The following is a 19,804-nucleotide window of genomic DNA, read 5'->3' as shown; positions in this document are numbered from 1 at the left end:
AGAGTGCTGGAAACTTGTTTGGGTTAAAATTTACTGATAACGAGAATTGTATTCCTTTGTAAACCAATTGGGATTAATGATGTTCTTTCTTCTGAGTCTGTAAGCTATTGTTGGTGGGCTTTTGGGGAGATCGGCGCGAGGGGGTCGAGAGAGAGGACGCAATGCTGTAAGCTGGGCGAGGAACGGACCCCCAGCAGGGGTCCGAGGCCAGGAGGTACTCCGAGGAGAGGAGATGAAGCTAGATGTGCTTGGTTGACCACTTTGGCTGTCCTAAGCTGCGAGTCAAGGAGTTCGGAGGGGATCGAATGGTGGCCAGAAGACTTCAGTAATTGAGCTCCAACGGTTGTGCACGAAGTGGTTTGGACTTTGATAAGTTTGGCGCCTTTTCTTTATTTTTTTCTTCATATATACTGTATCATTATTAATCACTTAGTTATAGTAACCTTTATAAACTGTACTCATTTAATCGCTTATGGTGTACTGTCTGTTTTTGGGCGAGGCGGGGACATCACACAGCATCCACACCAGCTGATTACCCAGTTTGGCGGGGCAGAAGGCTGCTCCCCCTAGACGAGAATGAGCTGAGCAAGCCTGAGGTGACCCAGGGGATTACACTTGAAAAAGGAGAATAAAACTATACCTGTGATAATCCCTGCTGCACCTGGCAACATTGTGAAATTTGTCTCAGAGGCCAATGTCAGAACATCCTTCAAGAGTTTGAACCCTCACAAGACATAAGGCCCTGACACCTGGTAGGGTAATGAAAGCCTGTGCCAACCAATTGGCTGGAGTGTTAAAGGACATCTTCAATCTTTCATTGCTGCAGTCAGAAGTTCCCACTTTCTTCAAAAGGGCATCATTCATCTGGTGCACAAGAAGAGCAGTGTCAGCTCTACAGTGATGAAATACTTTGAAAAGTTGGTCATGGCCAGAATTAACCTCTGCCTAAGCAAAGGCCTGGACCTGCTGTGATATGCTTACTCCCACAAGGCATCTACAGTGGATCTCACTGGCTCTCCATTTGCCCTTGGACCACCAGGATGACAGGAATATTTATGTCAGGCAGCTGTTTAATGATTACAGCTCAACATTCAACACCATTATCAGTACTAATCAACAAGCTTCAAAACCTGGACTCTGTACCTCCATTTGTAACTGGATCCTTGATTTCTTCACCAGGAAACCACAGTTACCACCGATCAGCAATAACATAGTGTTGCTGACAATCAACACAAGTGCACATCAAAGATGCGTTCTTAGCCTACTGCCCTATTCTCTACTCTCAGAACTGTATGGCTAAGTTCAAACACCATTATAAATTTGCTGATAACACAACTGTTCTTGGCAGTATCTCAGATAGTGACGGGGTGTACAGGAGTGAGATGGGTTGGCTGGTTGAGTGATGTTGCAGCAACCAAGACCTGGGAATTGACTGTGGACTTCAGTTGAAGAGGAGGTCATAAGAATGCACAGCAGTCTTCATGAGGGGTCAGTAGTGGAGAGGGTGATCAGCTTGAAGTTCCTGGGCATCTATATATCTCAGAAGATCTATGCTGGGCCCTAAGTGATGCAATCATAAAGGAGGCACACAAGTGGCTGTATTTCATTTTTAGTTTGAGGAGATTTGGTATGTCAAAGACTCTAGCAATTTTTTGTACATGTACTGTGGACAGGAGTGCATCAACATCAGATATGGAGGCGCCAATGCACAGAATCAGAAAAGCTGCAGAGGGTTGTAAACTCAGTCAGCTCTAAAACTAGCCCCCCCACCATCGATGACAGCTTCAAAAGGTGGTGCCTTAAGAAGCTGATATCCATCTTTAAGGACCCTCACCACCCAAGACATGCCCTCTTCTCATTACTACCATCAGGAAGGTGGTACAGGAACCTAATGACACACATTCAATGCTTTAGGAAATTTCTTCCTTCCTGCTAGATTTCAGAATAGCCCATGAAACCATGAGCACTACCTCACTATTTTGTTCTCTTTTTGAGCTACTGAATTTTAATATATTTCTTATTATAACTAATACTATGTTTTATGTATGGCACTGTACTGCTGCAAAATAATAAATTTCATGATACACTGGATTCCAGCAAATTGGGCCATCGATTAATTGGGATAGCCACTGATTTGGGACAACTCTTAAGAACAAATTAAGAAAATTGTATGGATTCCTTGTGTTAATTTGGAACACTATGCTGCTTAATTGGGGCAGGAGACTTGCCAAACAGGTTCTAACCAGTGTCAGTCGTGTGCTCCGATGTGGCCATGATGCTACACTGTATTTAGAGCGAACAATTTTTAAATGGCATCAGTTGCATGTGCTTGTGTTCAAAAAGTAGCATTTTGCTCACTCTGGTTTCAAGCATTGAGGCATGGAGATGCAAGAAACAGCCATGAGTGAAAATGAAACAATTTAACTACTTCAGCAAGTTACAAACTATGAGGAATTTAAAGGTATCAACAATCACCTTGAATGTTACCTTTGGTCTCCACTGGACCAGATGAAGGTAGCTGGTGGGTCTCATACCCCAGTGAGATAGGGACATGGCAGTTCTAGCACATGAAGTCAGCTCTGACACACTGAGTAGATGAGATCCATAGTAAGATCCAATGGGCAGTAAGGTGATTCAGCACTGCTCCATGGGGAGAGAAGGGCATGATGAGGCACAGAAGTAACTATGGTCATCCACTGCAACCAGGGAAGACCCTAGTTGTGAGGTCTGGACCCCACTAGACACTGTTAAGTACACGCAACCCTGTAAAAGTATCAGCAACAATCAGAACACAACTGGAGTCTGGTTTTGCTGTTACACTTTTATTAGTAACTACGTCATATAGTAACTTAAACCAGGTAAATCAAGTTAATGGTGTTATGCATATATAGGTGTAAATATATAGATCCCCAAACTTCTCCAAGCTTAGGTGGTAAGTGATACAGTGTTACGATGGTATGTAAGAAAGTTCAGTTTAAATGCACAGGTTAATTAATGCGAGATGTTTGTAATCCAAAGGTGAATGTTGTGAGAAGGCAATTACGTTGATATTCCACAGATTCTATGACAGCAATACAAAATAATAGCTCTAGGTTTTATCTCTGAAGTTGTTCCACTCCACATATGAAGTATCACCGATAGTAATCTTCAACGAATATCCTTTCAACACAAGCGGTACCACACGCGAACTCAGCTACGGGACATCTCAAAGTGGTGGCCACAGGATACTCAAACAGAATCCACGTATGGATTATCACCTACAGTAGCTTATCACAAAGGGGACCATCTTCAAGGGAACCACCACCCAGGCAAGGGTTGACATACCGGTAGATTCCACAAGGTTACCCCAATCACACACAATGTGACAGCCACTTATCCAGTTCCACAACATAGGAAATAACTCCAACAGTGATTTGCTACAGGGGTGCCTTTCTGTCAATACATGTGGTATTCACAAAGGTTTTCCCCTCACCAGAGAACCCACTCCTGTGGATTAACTAAGTGACAATCACACTTTCGTATTCGAATGGAAACAAACTCACTCTCGCGGGCTACTTAGAGAGAGAGTCCAAACAGTGATCTCTTTGTCACTAGGTTTCTTCTGTTTCAAACCTATCTCTCCTCTCTTCCTGCAAACTTGTTCTAGTTGCAGAAAACCTGTGAGGGTCATGTATCAATACTCAGGATCGATCTCAACTCACCCCTTTTGGGCTACTGAAAGTTTAAACCAGCGACCGACTCACTGGTATCTTCCATTGACCGAATCCATCTTGACTCTAAGCTGTGTGTCTCTGTGTCCTTGTATATTCAAAACAAGCTGCAGAGAAACCATAACTTCAATTGTCCATCAAATAACTCCACCTCTCTTTCTCTCTCTGGAGCAGCTCAGAGTCCAAAAGCCAGTCTCATTCTCCCAGCGTTTTAAAGTGACAGTCCACAGAAAAAATGAACCCTAGAGATACATTACAACCCCAACTTCCAAGGTTGAGAGAGTGGAACTGCTCTAGTACAATAGCTTTTTCACCTTAAAACTTTCCAGCTCAGGTTTCCCATCATCGTCGGATAGTGTTCTAATTTGTTCTGTATTTCTTTTAAATGCATTATTTGTTACTCAGTTAAATGGTAGTTTGTCTTTTTTTTTAAATACCTTTTTAACTATTTTCATGAAACTTCAAATAATTGTGGCAGCTGCTTAATTGGGCCAAATGTACTTGTCTCGATGTGTCCCAATTAACTGGAATCCACTGTGTATGTCATTGATAATAAACCTGATTTTGAACAGTGATTCACACACATTTCACAGATATTCACAATGTGCTTTCTTCTATATTGAAGATACGATACACAGATTAGGTGATGCTTTGCAGAGCACATGTGTTCATGCACGGGTGACTCTGAGCTTCCAGTGGTCTACCATTTAAATTCTTCACATTCTCACTTACCTGTCCATGACTCCCTGCTCTATTATAACAAAGTCCATTTAAAATTGAAGAACAACACCCTATCTCCTGTCAGGGCACAGTACAGAGTTCTGATCTCAATACCAAATTCTCAAACTTTAGGTAACTTAAATATAAGCAGTGTCAGAACTGGGTGTTTCTACCAGTCATCAATCCATAATTTTGACCTAGTTTATCACTTTCCATTAAAAACCCACAGCAAAATCATTAGCAAGACATTACACTGACAAAGACAATCTGCTTCTAACTGCTACATTAATCCATCTATCTTTCACTATCAGAAATGTTCGCTTCATCTTCCCTCCCCCCCCCCAACCTTACCTGCAATTGAAAATAAACGTGTTATCTCCATTTCCCAAGTCTTAGACCTGAAATATTTATTCTGTTTCTCTTTCCACAGAGGCTGCTAGATCTGATTTCAGATATTTGGCATCTGAAGTTTATATAAATTTTCATGAGCTTTTCTTTGGCTTCTGCTTTGGGACCTTTTAGTTTGTCTGATCTACAACTCACACTTGTCCTGTAGCTACAAATTAGTTGTGCATATCCTGTGAGAATTAGGAAGAATTGTCCAAAGTGTGATAATGTAAAAGAGGCAATAGAACTTACTCAAAGTTCAGGCAGCCTCTTGAAGCTGTTGTTTTCCAAAGTGCTTTGCTGCAGACAAGTGGTTGTAATTTATAAATTCAAATTGCACAACTTTAGCAACCTTTACAAAACATGCTTGTCTGTGAGGGACAATGAAAACAACACAGACCAATTTAAGCTCTGAAGAAGGTGACACAATTAATATCATCTACACCTGTCCTAAATGTCAACTCTGAGATTAGCATTGATGGTGATTCACAAGAAATATTCAGTTCAATTACTTGAACACAATTGTTGTATTGCAACTAAGATTTACGTTTACACACTAAATATTGGTTTTCCCAGTTATGTAGAATACTGTACTATTTTAGAAGTCACAATATTTAAGAATGTATCTTGAGATATGCTCCTATTGCATTCTCTGCTAAACCAAAGGTGGATTCCTGTCTTCCCTAAAATAAACTGAGATTCTCTTAGAATGCCCTATTTACTCCTGTAGAACCTAAAGGAGAACTCCAGATTTTGGTGTACTAGAATAGAGAATGTTATAGACAATAGACAATAGGTGCAGAAGTATACCATTTGGCCCTTTGAGACTGCACCGCCATTTTGAGATCATGGCTGATTAACTACTATCAATACCCGGTTCTTGCCTTGTCCCCATATCCCTTGATTCCCCTATCAATAAGATACCTATCTAGCTCCTTCTTGAAAGCATCCAGAGAACTGGCCTCCACTACCTTCCGAGGCCGTGCATTCCAGACCCCCACAACTCTCTGGCAGAAGAAGTTTTTCCTTAACTCTGTCCTAAATGACCTACCCCTTATTCTCAAACCATGCCCTCTGGTACTGGACTCTCCCAGCATCTGGAACATACTTCCTGCCTCTATCTTGTCCAATCCCGTAATAATCTTATATGTTTCAATCAGATCCCCTCTCAATCTCTTTAATTCCAGCGTGTACAAGCCCAGTCTCTCTAACCTTTCTGCGTAAGACAGTCCAGACATCCCAGGAATTAACCTCGTGAATCTACGCTGCACTTTCTCTACAGCCAGGATGTCCTTCCTTAACCCTGGAGACCAAAACTGTACACAATACTCCAGGTGTGGTCTCACCAGAGCTCTGTACAAATGCAAGAGGATTTCCTTGCTCTTGTACTCAATTCCCTTTGTAATAAATGCCAACATTCCATTAGCCTTCTTCACTGCCTGCTGCACTTGCTCATTCACCTTCAGTGACTGATGAACAAGGACTCCTAGATCTCTGTATTTCTCCCTTACCTAACTCTACACCGTTCAAATAATAATCCACCTTCCTGTTCTTACTCCCAAAGTGGATAACCTCACACTTATTCCTGTGTACTGTACAACACAGGAACAGGCTCTTTGGCCCATAATATCCACGCTGAACACGATGTGATTTCAACTAAATCTCATCTGCCTGTACATGATCCATATCCCACCCTCATTCCCTGAAAATTAATGTGTTCAACTGTCTGTCATAGATAGTACACATCACTATTGTAGCTGCTTCCAGCACTATCCCTAGCAGCCTCATCTTACCACTTCATGTACAAAATACTTGTCCTGCACATCTTTAAGTTCCCCCACATTAAATGCATGTCCTAAAGTACCATTGTTTTAGAATATAGTTATATAGGGAAAATATTTTTATCTTCCACAGAATGCGAATGATGGAAACAAAGCTGCCCCAAGATGCAACTTGTAGAGATAGAAGTCTCAATAGGGTTCCTGATTAAGATCTATAATTTTAAAAGAATTCTTGTATCAATTTTCTTACTTGTCCAGTAGAGGAATCTGAGAAGTATGATCATCATTCAACATCTTGAACAAATATAGGATATCTCAGTTGCACAAAGGTGACAGATGTGAAAGATGTCGTAACATTAATTTTTGGAACCACTATGCATGAAATTTAAAATATACATTACATACCCAATTTGCAAAGTTTCCTTGCAACAACATAATTGACCTGTAACATGAAATACCATCAGTCAGTTTCTTAGGTTTTGAGGAAAATACAAATTTTACAGAATCAGAGAATAATTAGCATTTAAAGTGGACATTCAGTCATCATATTTATTCAAGCTCCTTAGTATTCCTATGTGCTAAATCTTACTCATTTCTTTGTCCCTAATCCGGTATTTTTCTCCAAGTACTTACCTATTCCCCTTTTTTTAAAGTTACACTTGAATTATTCAGCCCTACTCCATTCAGTATGTAAATTCAAGACAATAAATGGAAACATACGCTTACTGTAAATTTGCATCTTTTGATTCCTATTCCTAATAATAAAAATTATTTTTCTTTCTCCACCCTTTCAAAACTTCTTGTGATTTTGAAATTCTTCATTGAATCTCTCATAACATAGGTTACATAGATCAAGGTAGAACAAACTGCTTTTTGTAAACTATATTCCTTTATTAATAATGACAGGTTTGATTCAAAACAGAAATTAAGTGAAAATATTCAATGTCAGGCTGTTTCTGTGAGCAAAAACATTTAATGTTTTAAATTTTCATTAGAGCTGAAATATGGCCAATAAATTCTGCATAGTCCATCTGGTTTTATGCACTCTGCAACAGGCTTCAAGCTAACAATTTACTGTGAAGGCAAATGCCACTTCTGAAAACATACTTATAATGCAAAATGTTAACATGACCAAGGGATATGGAGAGAAAGTAGGAACAAGGTATAATGAAGATCATCAAGTATGATCACACTGAATGGTACAGCTGGTTAAAAGAGACCTACACCTACACCTTTGACTTACAAAATTTCTATATTCTTCTGTTGCTCTCTAATTGCTGAAATGGGGAAGAATGGTTGAGCATGGGACAAAAATACTGTTGAAAATTCTGTCATGCATCACAGAAGGGGAAGTAGAATGTGAAACTGAACAAATACAGTAAAGGGCCACCTAAGTATTGTGCAGGTAGATACTCAAATTAAGAGAAAGAAAAGTACAGTTCACGTAGCAGTTGGTGACGCTGCCACACTGTTCCAGGGACTGAGGTCTGATCCTGACCCAGGGTGCCATCTGTGTGGACTCTGTCCATTTTACCTGTGATCACTTCAGTTTTTGATGGGTGCTCTGGTTTTCTCCCACATTCCAAAGATGTACAATTAAATTCCCTACCTTTGGATAGTGAATGATAAAACAAAAATCAAGGGGGATTTGTTGAATATGTGAAGCAGACACAAGTTGCAGGACTACAGTGAATTAAAAATGGATTGATGGGAGCCACCATGAATTAAAAGACATCCTATGTCATAATAAATTAATAAGTTTATTACTTACCAAGAGCACAAAACATTGTCAAGTAGAGGAAGTGAGGATAGGAAGTAGTTAAATAGAATAGAATCCTTCTAAGACAAAGTGTTCTCAGGGAGATCCTGACCAATATCAGTTATAGACCCAATGACTTCCATGGTTATTTCAAGTACACCTGTCACTGTGCTTACCACTAGGACTCTATGCTCCTGGTTTCTCTAAAACTGCTCATATCTGTTCAAGTGACGAGATTGTCAAAACATACACCTTTAGTAGGGGAAGTCATTAATGAATACTTTGCTTCAGTGTTCATCAGTGAGAGGGACTTTGATGTGAAGTCAGCACAGCCCTGGCTAATGTCAAGGTTAAGAGACAGTGTTGAAGCTATTGAAAAATATTAGGTTAGGTAAGTCCCCAGACTGGATGGGAAGTACCCCCACTATGGGAAATGAGAAACAAAATCGCTAGGACATTGTCAATGACGTTTACAGTAGTACCAGAGGACTGAAGAATGGCAAATCTTTTTTTCCCACTGTTCAAGAAAAATAATAGGGATGATCTTGGGAATTATAAACCAGTGAATCTTACGCCAGTGGTAGCCAAAAAAATTAGAGAAGATTCTTTGATACAGGACTTCTAAGCATTTGGAGTAGCCTGATTAGGGATAGTCAGCTTGACTTTGTGAGGGAGCAGCACACTCAAAATACTGGAGGAACTCAGGGACCAGCCAGCATCAATGGAAAAGAGTAAGTAGTCGATGTTTCATGCCGAGACCCTTCATCAAGAATGGAAAAAAAAAGAGAAGTTAGAGCAAGTTGGGGGAAGACAGGAAGTAGTACAATGTGGTAGATGATAGGTGAAAGGTGAAAAGTGAAACTGGGAGAGGGGAGGGGTGAACTAAAGAGCTGGGAAGTTGATTGCTGGAAGAGATAAAGGGCTGGAGAAGGGGTATTCTGATAGGAGAGGGTAGAAGACCATGGAAGAAAGGGAAAGGGGAAGAAACACCAGAGAGAGGAGATGTGCAGTTAAGGAGATAAGGTGAGAGAGAAAATGGGAATGGGCAAGATGAAGGGGGAGCAATTACTGGAAGTTCGTGAAATCAATGTTCGATCTTCTAGTAATTGCCACCTCCTGTTTCATCTCTCACTTAATCACACACAGAGAAATAAATAAATAAATAAATATATAGCACTACTAATTTAATTTATATATATATGCGTGTGTGTATGTGTATATAAAAATTAAATTAGTGGTGCAAAAAGAGAACAAAAAAGAAATAAAATGGTGAGGTAGTGTGCATGAGTTCACTGTCAATTCAGAAATCTAATGGTGGAGAGGAAGAAGCTATTCCTAAAACATTGAGTGTGTCTTCAGGCTCCTGTACCTCCCCCTTGATGGTAGCCCATGAACCCCTGCATGAACACAAGTGCTCTGCATGTCTTGGGTGATTGAGATCCATAATGATGGATGCAGCCTTTTTGAGGCATCACCTTCTGAAGATGTTCTTGATGCTGGGGAGGCTAGTGCCCAAGATGGAGGTAACCGAGTTTGCAACTTTCTGCAGTTTTGCTGATCCTGTGCTGCGACCTCTCCATACCAGGTGGTAATCCAATCAGTTAGAATGCTCTCCATGGTACCTCTGTAGGAGTTTGCAAGAGTCTTTGGTGACATACTAAGTCCTCTCAAACTCCTAACAAAGTATAGCTACTGTCATGCCTTATTTGTAATTGCATCAATATGTTGGGCCCAGAATATATGTTCAGAGATGCTGCCACCCAGGAATTTGAAACTACTCAACCTTTTCACTGCTGACCTTTAACGAGGACTAATGTGTTCTCTCGACTTCCCCTCCTGATCCACAATCATTTACTTGGCCTTACTGATGTTGTTATTTTGACACCACTCAACCAGCTGATCCATCTCACTCCTGTACACCTCCTTTTCACCATTTGAATTTCTGCCAACAATGGTCGTGTCATGTAAGTTTATAGATGGCATTTGAACTGTAAATGGCCATACATTCATGGGTGTAGAGAGTATAGAGCAGTGGGCCAGGCATACAGCTGTGAGGTACACTGGTGTTGACTGTCAGTGAGATGATGTTATTTCTGATCTGCACTGACAGTGGTCTCCCAGTAAGGAAGTCAAGGATCCATTTGCAGAGGGAGGTACAGAGGCCAGGTTTTTGAGCTTGTTGAATAGTACTGACAGTATGATGGTGTTGAACACTGAGCTGTAATTAGTAAACAGCAACCTGACATAGATATTGCTATTGTCCAGTTTATCCAAGCATGAGTGGAGAGCCAGTGTGATTGCATTCACTGTAGACCTATTGTGCCAATAAGCAATTTGCAACAGTTCCAAGTCCTTGCTTAGTGTTGATTATGGCCATGACCAACCTCTCAAACCACTTCATCAGAGTAGATGTGAGTGCAACTGGGCAACAGTCGTTGAGACAGCTCGCTGCAGCTTCTAGGTCACCGGTATGATTGTCTCCCTTTTGAAGCAGATTGCAGTAAAACATTACAGCCATTTGTGATGTTAGGTTTCATCTTGTAGGAAGTAATGGCCTGCCAGGGCTGACATGCTTCTGATTCCATCTCAGAATCAGAATAGCCTTCTGTAGGTCCTGCCTGGACCTTGTAAAGTACTGAATCACTGTTCTTGAATATCACAGATCTAGCCCTCAGCAGACAAAAAATCTCCTGTTCATCCATGACTTTTAGTTTGGGTAAGTACACAGGTCATCCACACAGGTCTTGATGAAGTTGGTGACAAACTCGTTGTTTTATACACTTCCATAAGATAGTCTCTCAGTCTCCTATGCCTCAAGGAATAAACTCCTGGCCTATCTAAACTCTCCCTCAAGATCTGGCAAAGATCCTTGTAAATCTTTTTTGTACTCTCTCCAGTTTAATAATATCTTTTCTACAGTAGGTTGCCCATAAACTGACAACAATGAACCTCACATTCATTTGTCTCCTATTCTTACCCTAGTGAGAGTAGGAAGAGGAGGGAAATTAAAGTGTGGCTTTAGATTTGTAACAGGAAGGAGGAATTAAGGCTCTTGAACCACTGGGATCCTGTCTGGGGCAGACACAATGTTTACAAGAGGAGAAGATTGCACCTGAACTGAAAGTGGAGCAATATCCCATCAGAAAAAGATTTGCTACTGGGGGAGGGGGGGGGGGGGGTTAAACTGGTGTGGCAAAAGGTTAGCAGCCAAAATAGTAGTATAGACAATGTGAAAGCTGAAACAAATATAGAAGATAAAACAAACAAGTACTACAAGCAGGATGACAGGGAGCAAGGCAGAAAGAGAGAAATAGCTGATCTAAGAGGGTAATCTGCATTTTTTCAATGTAACAAGTCTGACAAGACAATGAACTTGTCACAAATAGTCACATGGCATTGTGACATTCCAACTATTACAGAAGCACGGTTGGGAAATGGGCAAGTTTGGCAACTCAGTGTTCTGGGTACAGATGCCAAAAGAACGGTGCAGATGGATGTTAGAGTGAAGAGGGAATTGCATTATTGATCATGATGAATATCATGGTAGGATATTATAAGATAAATTTCTAGTGAAGGTCAATGGGTAGAACCTAGAAATAAGAAGGAATGATCATTTTATGGCATTATACTCTAGAGTCAGCAGAAATTATGAGTAAATATTTAGGGAAATTGACATTAGGTATAGAAATAAGGTAGTAATACATTATTTTAACTTCTGTAATATTAATGAGGACTGCCGTGGTGGTAAGGGTTTAAATGGGACAAAATTTGCCAAGTGCATCGGAAAAGTTTTCTTGGTGGTTTGTTCTGCCAAATCTGAGAGGCCTGTCTTACAAACAGTTTTCTGAAGTAGCACATACATAGATCTATGAAAGAAGGAGCTACACTCGATCTCCTCTCAGATAATGAGGCTGGGCAAGTGGCTGATGTGACAGATAGTGAGCACTTTGTGACCACTGACCATAATTCTATTAGTTTTAAAATACTCATGATAAAAGATAGTAATGATCCACAAAATAAAATCCTAAATTGCGGGGTGGGGGAAGTGAGCAGAAGCAAATTTTGATGGCATTAAACAAGAACTTGCAACAATTGATTAGGAGAGGCAGTAAGCAGATAAAAAAAGATGTCAGAAAGGCTTTTAAAAAACATTGTGAGAATTTTCCAGAAAGATGAAGGGCAAGGCTAGCAGAAGGCTTACCTTAGCTGACAATGATATTGATGCTCTAATCAAAAAAAAGGAGGCTCATGTCAAGTGTAGGCAGCTAGAAATCCCTGACAAAGGTGAGAACAGCAACTGGAAACATCAGGGAACACTCCATTGACCCAAAATCATGAATGCTAAGGAAGACTTCAGGTAAGACTTAAGTGTCAGGGCTTGAGAAACATCTTCCCTAGCATCCTCCTAGCCAATGTGCAATCATTAGGAAACAAGATAGAAGACCTCTCACTCAGATTGCTATATTAAAGAGACACAAAAGACAGCTGTACACTGTTTCGCAGAGACATGGTTTTCCCCATCTCCTTCAGCTTGAGGGTTTCATCCACTACATGGATTAGAAGGTATCTTCAAGTAAATGGAGGTGGATATTGTCAGTAGCTTTAAATTCTTTGGCATTAACGTAAGAAATAGGAGTAGGTCATCTGGCCCGTTGAGCCTACTCTGCCATTCAATAAGATCATGGCTGATTTGGCCATAGACACATATCCACCTAACTGCCTTTGCCTGCATAACTCTTAATTCCTCTACTATGCAAAAATCTATCCAACATTGTCTTAAATAAATTCACTGAGGTAACCTCCACTGCTTCATTAGGCAAAGAATTCCACAGATTCACCACTCTCTGGGAAAAGCTTCCTCCTTATCTCCATCCTAAATCTGTTCCCCCAATGTTAACATATCAGTGAATCTGCCCTAAGGCAGTACACAAGTGTCATCACAAAGAAGGCATGACAACTTTCTCAGCAGTTTGTGTAGATTCAACATGTCAAAACGTTGACAAACTTCTATAGAAGCACAATGGAGTCATGTGGGGGCGTGCCTTAGTCTGATGTCAAAAGTCACTTCAGTTGTGATTGGTTAGTTTAGAAACTACAGCTGCTTTTCCCATTGTATAGATGGGTTAGATAGTTTCAAATATCCTGCATATATAAAATAACACATGGAAGGAGCTTGCTTTCTTCTTCCTTTGTTTAAGGCAAGGATGCACATTATGATTGAGAAGGTATTTTCTACATGCACTTTTAGCTAAGTATGTCTGTTGAATATTCAGCTTTGTATTGACTGTAATTTGGGGAACATTAATGTTTAATCATATCTTTAATGTTTGTAAATAAATGGTTATTATTCCTACTCGCTGAGACTGTTTTCTGTATCACTTGCCACACCCGTCAACCCGATTGAACATTATATTTGGTGCTGCAAGCAGGGTATGGTTTTTTGAGCAGAAATGCATTTTTAATAGATTATTTAAAAGAGAGGAACATCAGTATGAGAGATGCAGAGTCCCAGGGTGAACAGATAATAGTGCAGGCTTTGGACGTCTTGATAGCTTACTGATGGGTCATGGGATGCCAGAAGATTTGTCAAACAGTTAGATTTCACTGGGGTTGAAATAGCACTTTGTTTCTATACTTAAATCATTGGGTTTTCTCAAAAGATAACTGTGGGATGCTTTCTGGCTGTTTGCTGCAATTGTAAGGCATCAGTATAAAATGACAGCGAGTCTCAAGACTGAATTCGAAGACCTCAGTCAGTGCTGTATTATTCTGAGTGTATCATTATTGATGGCGCAGAGTAGGGCTACAAAGTTAGAAAAGATGAATATACAGAAAGCTTGTTGGCTAACAAAAATACAGAATCTAAAGGTGGCTCAAAGGGCCTATTGATCCCATTAAGGTTTGAGCCATGTTGAGACGGGGTGATGATCCTACTGTGGTGCTGGGAAATGGGGATATCTGGCTGGATGATGAAAATGAGTGAGAGAGAGTAGCGTGGATACCTCAGTTTAATCCACTAGATGATTGCCCTCTCCTTCATGTATCTGAAAGAACACAAGCCAGGCCAGTGATTACGTGTTCCCATACCCGCCATGCAGGGGTATCGGCCTGCAGCTTCTTCCTCTCAAGAGGGGTAGGGGAGCTCAGGAATGTGTGGGGGATAGTATAATGGACATCTTTGACACAACAGAGTTCAGAGAATTCTCTACTAAGGAATTAACAAATTTAGATGATAGGTACAGCCAGAAGGCTGGGGAGACTTTGGCCTCGTGGTTATTGAGAATATGGAATGGTGGTGGTGGTGGGGGGGGGGGGGGTACTGGAGTGATCCTATCTAACAGAGATGAATGTCTTAGTGAGTCTATTGTCCCAATATGTGATCAATAACACCCTGAGAACACTGCTTGCTTCCACTGAGCACAAAACATCACTATGGATTCAGGTAACAGCAGCAGTTAAGTGCCCACTCTCATTGAGTGGCATTTAAAACCCCAAGTGGAGTGGAGCACAGTAGAGCAGGGTACTAGATGTTCGACGCCAGTGGGCTTTTATCACAGAAAAATACTGCAATAGTGGTATTCCACCAGAAGATATTGAATTAACTTCTGGAATGGTGAGACATTGTATATCGGTGAGACCCAGCGTAGATTGGGAGACAGCTTCACTGAGCAGCTACACTCTGTCCACCAGTGAAAGTGGGATCTTCCAGTGGCCGCCCACTTTAATTCCATAGTGAATGGTAGGGCACTGAGTACTGTGGTAGAACAAAGAGATCTGGGATTACTGGTTCATAATTCATTGAAAGTGGTGTCACAGGTAGATAGGGTTGCAAAGAAAGCCTTTGGAACATTGCCCTTCATAAATCAATATATTGAGTACAGGAGAAGGCATCTGAGAGAACCTGCAGATGCTGGAAATTCAAGCAACACACACAAAATGCTGGAGGAACTCAGCAGGCCAGGCAGCATCTATGGAAAAGAGTACAATTGACACTTTGGACCAAAACCCTTCAGCAGGACTGGAGGTAAAAAGATGAGGAGTAGAGTTAAAAGGTGAAGGGAGGGAGAAACACAAGGTGATAGGTGAAACAAAAAGCTGAGAAGTCAATTGGTGAAAAAGATACAGGGCTCTGTATCTTCCTATACAGGAAAGGGGAATCTAATTGGAGAGGACAGAAGGCCATGGAGGAAAGAAAAGCGGTGAGGAGCACCAGGAGGCGGTAATGGGCAGGCAAGAGGATAAGAGAGAGAGAAAAGGGGATGAGGAATGGTGAAAGTGGGGATGCCATGACTGGAAGTTCAAGAATTTGATGTTCATGCTATCAGGTTGCAGGTAGCATATTCTACTCAGACAGAATACAAGGTGTGAAGATTGTGAAGAGATTTGATAGAGGTATGCAAAATTATGAGGGGTATAGATAGGGTAAATGCCAGCAGGTTTTTTCTACTGAGGTTCAGTGGGACTGCAACCAGAGGTCATGAGTTAAGGGTGAAGGATGAGAAGTTTAAGGCAAATATGAAGGAAACTTCTTCATTCAGTCTTGAGAGTAGAATGAGCTACTAGCATAAGTGAGCTCAATTTCAATGTTTAAGAGAAGTTTGGATAGGTTCACGAATAGTAGCAGTATGGAGCACTACGGTCTGAGTGCAGGTCGAAGGGAGTAGGCAGTTTAAATGGTTTGGGCATGGACTAGATGGGCCAAAGAGCCTATTTCTGTGTTGTACTTTTCTATGACTATTGTTACGAATGTGCCACAGCTCTGAGGGGCCAAAGGGTACAAACTCGCCCCCTCCTTTTTAAGAATCACAAGATCGCTATTAATTCGGGAATGGGACCCAAGAAATGAGAGAGATACACATCGTGGCAATAACGAGAGAGCGAGACGCTGATCACAGCACCGGCAGTTGCCATAGACAACGCAGAATACACAAGGTAGGGGGAATGCCTCTTAACAAAAGCGGGACGGAACCATTGATTACTGCCATTGTTTCTTGGAGACGGAATTGTGTATTGAGTACTGTACTATTCATTGAAGCCCAGAGTGGGATGACCAGAGTGGGCTGGTTGAGGGATTGCATCATCCCAACCTGACTGACATCTGAGACCCCGTGAGTAAGGATAAAAGAGGGTCTGGGGAACAACTCCTTTAGACGCACCAGGAGAAACGCTAGAAATTCCGTGACAGCGTTTAATAGCGACAGCCGGTGGGGGACTCGTGTGCATCCTTCCCTTGCCTGTGATTGGCAGGCTCACTCCAGAAGAATGGCTTAGCTAAAGAAGAGGCCACAAGTGAACGGCCACACCATCAAGACTCTGATGGATCGAAATCATAAAAGAAATCTGCAAGTTTTTCTCCAAATCTCTCTCTTTCTCCAACTATTGCAAACCCAGCGGTCCCCAAAGGCTGCAGCCTGTATGAACTGAATGAACTTTATATTTCTATCGGACAATACATTATCCCCTAGACAACGATAAAGCTTATTTCTTATTATTATTATACCCGCACTTTTAGATTTAGTATTGACGACGTATATTATCGGTATATTTGCATTGATATTATTTTTGAGTATTTTTACTAACAAATACTGTTAAAAAATAGTGTCATCAGACTTCAACGGACGTCCCTATCTTTGCTGGTAAGTGACCCAGTTACGGGGTTCGTAACACTATGAAAGATTTGAAGGGATATAGGCTAAAATGGGCAAATTGGACTAGCTTAGGTTGGCAGACTGATCAGCATGGACAACTTGAGCCAAAGGGCCTGTTTCTGTGCTGTATATTAATAACTCACAGCAGGCTAATTGTTCTGTCGTTCCTTACATTTTTTCTCCTTCCTTATTGACATGCAATTCACCATACTGTTGTGATTTTTCCAGAATCTAAAGAATTTTGAAAGATTACAATGAAAGATTACTATCTGCTTCTCTTTAGAAGCATAAATGCAGGATATGAGGTCCAGGATATTTGATCCCAATTGAACGCCTAATGTTACAAACTATAATGTTTTAGAAACAAACCAACAGCAATAGATTACACCTGGAATCTGGTTTTGATGTTAAAACCACTATCTTTATTAGTAACTACTTATAATAAGATAAGTTAAACAAGATAAACAAAAGTTAACAGTGTTATGTGTATAAACCTGTGTAAATATAGCCCCCAAACCATCGAGCCTGGGGGAACAAGGCTTAGAGTCTTGAGATTGTAAAGTAGGAAAGTTCAGTAATCCAAGGAATAGATGATGGGAGACAGATATTTGTAATCCAAGGTAAAATGTAGAGAGAAGGCAATTACGTCGAATTTCACACGTTCCACCATGACAATTAATAATTATCAGTTGTCGAAGACCCTCCGTCGAGCCGTTCCAAATCCACACACAAATTACCACCAAAGTGATCTGTCACAGGGATGTCGTCTTCAAGGGGTTACCACATTACATACCCAGGCAAGGGTTAACGAGTGGTCCTACAAGACATTCCTAAATCCACTCCTATGGACTAAACAAAGTGACAGCTACACATTCGATGTGTACTGGATCGATAATCAACCCACCCTTGTGGGTATAGCAGAGTTTTGATAACAGGGCAGTCCCAAAAAATATAATGACTTGCATTTTGATTTCCACAATTTCTCCAGCAAACAGGGAAGTTACTATCATAATGGGATTTCTGAGGGGGTGTAATAAAATATCTTATCAAGTTTTTCCATTCAAACTCCCTCCATTTCTGTGAACTGGTACACTTCCATTGATACTTCCATATTGTTATCCATTCTTCCTCAGATATAATTATCCCTCCTTCCTTCTCCCATTTTGTTTTAATGTATGAAGTGGAATGTGTTTTAAGATTTGACAACCTCTTCTACCTGCTTGAAATGATTCTACTACTATTATCTGAATGTACTTGCCTTGGTTACATTTTTAAGTATCTTATTAACATATTGTCGCATCTGTAAACACCGATAAAAATCTTGCTTTTCCAGTAAGTGTTTCTCTTTAAGCATTTCAAAACTGAACAGTGTTCCTTCTTTCATTATGTTGCAAAGAACTGTTATTCCTTTAGCTGTCCAGTCCTTAAATCCAGCATCCAATTTATTTGATGTAAAATCCAAGTCATATGCACACCATTTAAGAATTGCAATATCTCCCTCTAGATTATATTCTTTTATAGTGGTTTTCCATATTTTTAGAGTCAATTTCACCCATGAGTTATCAATAGTATTTATGTACCTTTGCAGGTTGTTATCAGACAAAATTGCTTGTATGGGGATGGTAAGTATCTGTTCCTCAATGTTTTTCCATTGAGCGTCATATGATGGGTTGCAAAATAATAATCTCTAAGAGATAGTAGACCCCATCCCCCCTTTTCCTTTGCTACTTGCAAAGTTTTGAGACAAACTGTAGGTCTTTTACCCTGCCAGATATACTTTGATAGCATCTTGTTCCATTCATTGAATTGATTTTGATTAATCTCTATTGGTAGAGAATGAAAGAGATATAACAGTCTGGGCAGCATATTCATTTTAATAGACTCAATCCTTGAACTGAGACTGAAAAAATGGAATCAGGTTCCATCTTGCCACATCTTCCTTAATTTTTTATATAAATGCTGATAATTACATTCTGATAATTTTGCCAAATCTTTTGGCATAATAATGCCCAAATATTTGAAAGACTCTGTGTGCCATGCCCAGGGGTATCAACTTTCAATTTCTCATGGTGGGCTATAGTAATATGAAAGTAATTGGGTTTTATCTATGTTGACCTTGTATCCTGATAATTGACCATATTGTTCAAAGGATTGCATCAATTTAGGTAATGAGTATGTTGGTTGCCCTAGATAGATCAAAATGTCATCTGCATAACAAGCCAATTTATGCTCTGTCCCTTTAATAGTACTTCCCCTGATATCTTTTTTGTCTGATGTATTGAGCTAATGGTTCCAGATATAACATGAAGAATAGCGGTGACCATGTACAACCCTGTCTCGTGCCCCTTTCTAGGGTAAGACTATTTGATAAATATCCATTGATTTTAATCCTAGCAGTAGGATTGTCATACAGTGTCTGTATAGTTTTAATAATTGTGTCTTGGAAACCAAATCTACGTAAAACTCTGTAAAGAAAATTCCAATTAACCAAATCAAACGCTTTTTCAGCATCCACACTGATCACTACTGCTTCGATTTTATTTTTTTGTATATGATCCATAATGTGAAGTGTCCTTCGTATATTGTCCTGTGTCTGGCATTGTCATATAAAACCTGTCTGATCATTACGTATCAGTATGGGTAGAAACGCTTCTAATCATTTGACCATGATGGAGGTAAATAATCTATAATCTACATTAAGAATGGATATTGGTCTAAATGACTCGCATTCCATTTTATCCTTGCCTTCTTTCGGTATAGTTGAGATTATCACTTCCTTCCAACTGGGTGGCATTTGTG

The 19,804-nt window shown here is 40.3% G+C and overlaps 1 protein-coding gene across 1 annotated transcript in view; it reads right to left on the bottom strand.

Moving 5' to 3' along the window:
* LOC132397174 (anoctamin-9-like) overlaps nt 1–19,804 on the bottom strand; it is a 136,451-nt gene that overhangs the window by 54,891 nt on the left and 61,756 nt on the right. The window contains exon 14 of the mRNA XM_059975578.1: nt 7,004–7,040. Within this exon, the coding sequence (XP_059831561.1) occupies nt 7,004–7,040 (37 nt within the window). The remainder of the gene's footprint in view (nt 1–7,003; nt 7,041–19,804) is intronic.

Source organism: Hypanus sabinus, chromosome 7 (assembly GCF_030144855.1).
Source record: "Hypanus sabinus isolate sHypSab1 chromosome 7, sHypSab1.hap1, whole genome shotgun sequence".
Classification (NCBI taxonomy): Eukaryota; Metazoa; Chordata; class Chondrichthyes; order Myliobatiformes; family Dasyatidae; genus Hypanus; species Hypanus sabinus.
This window is presented reverse-complemented; position numbering and strand designations above follow the sequence as displayed.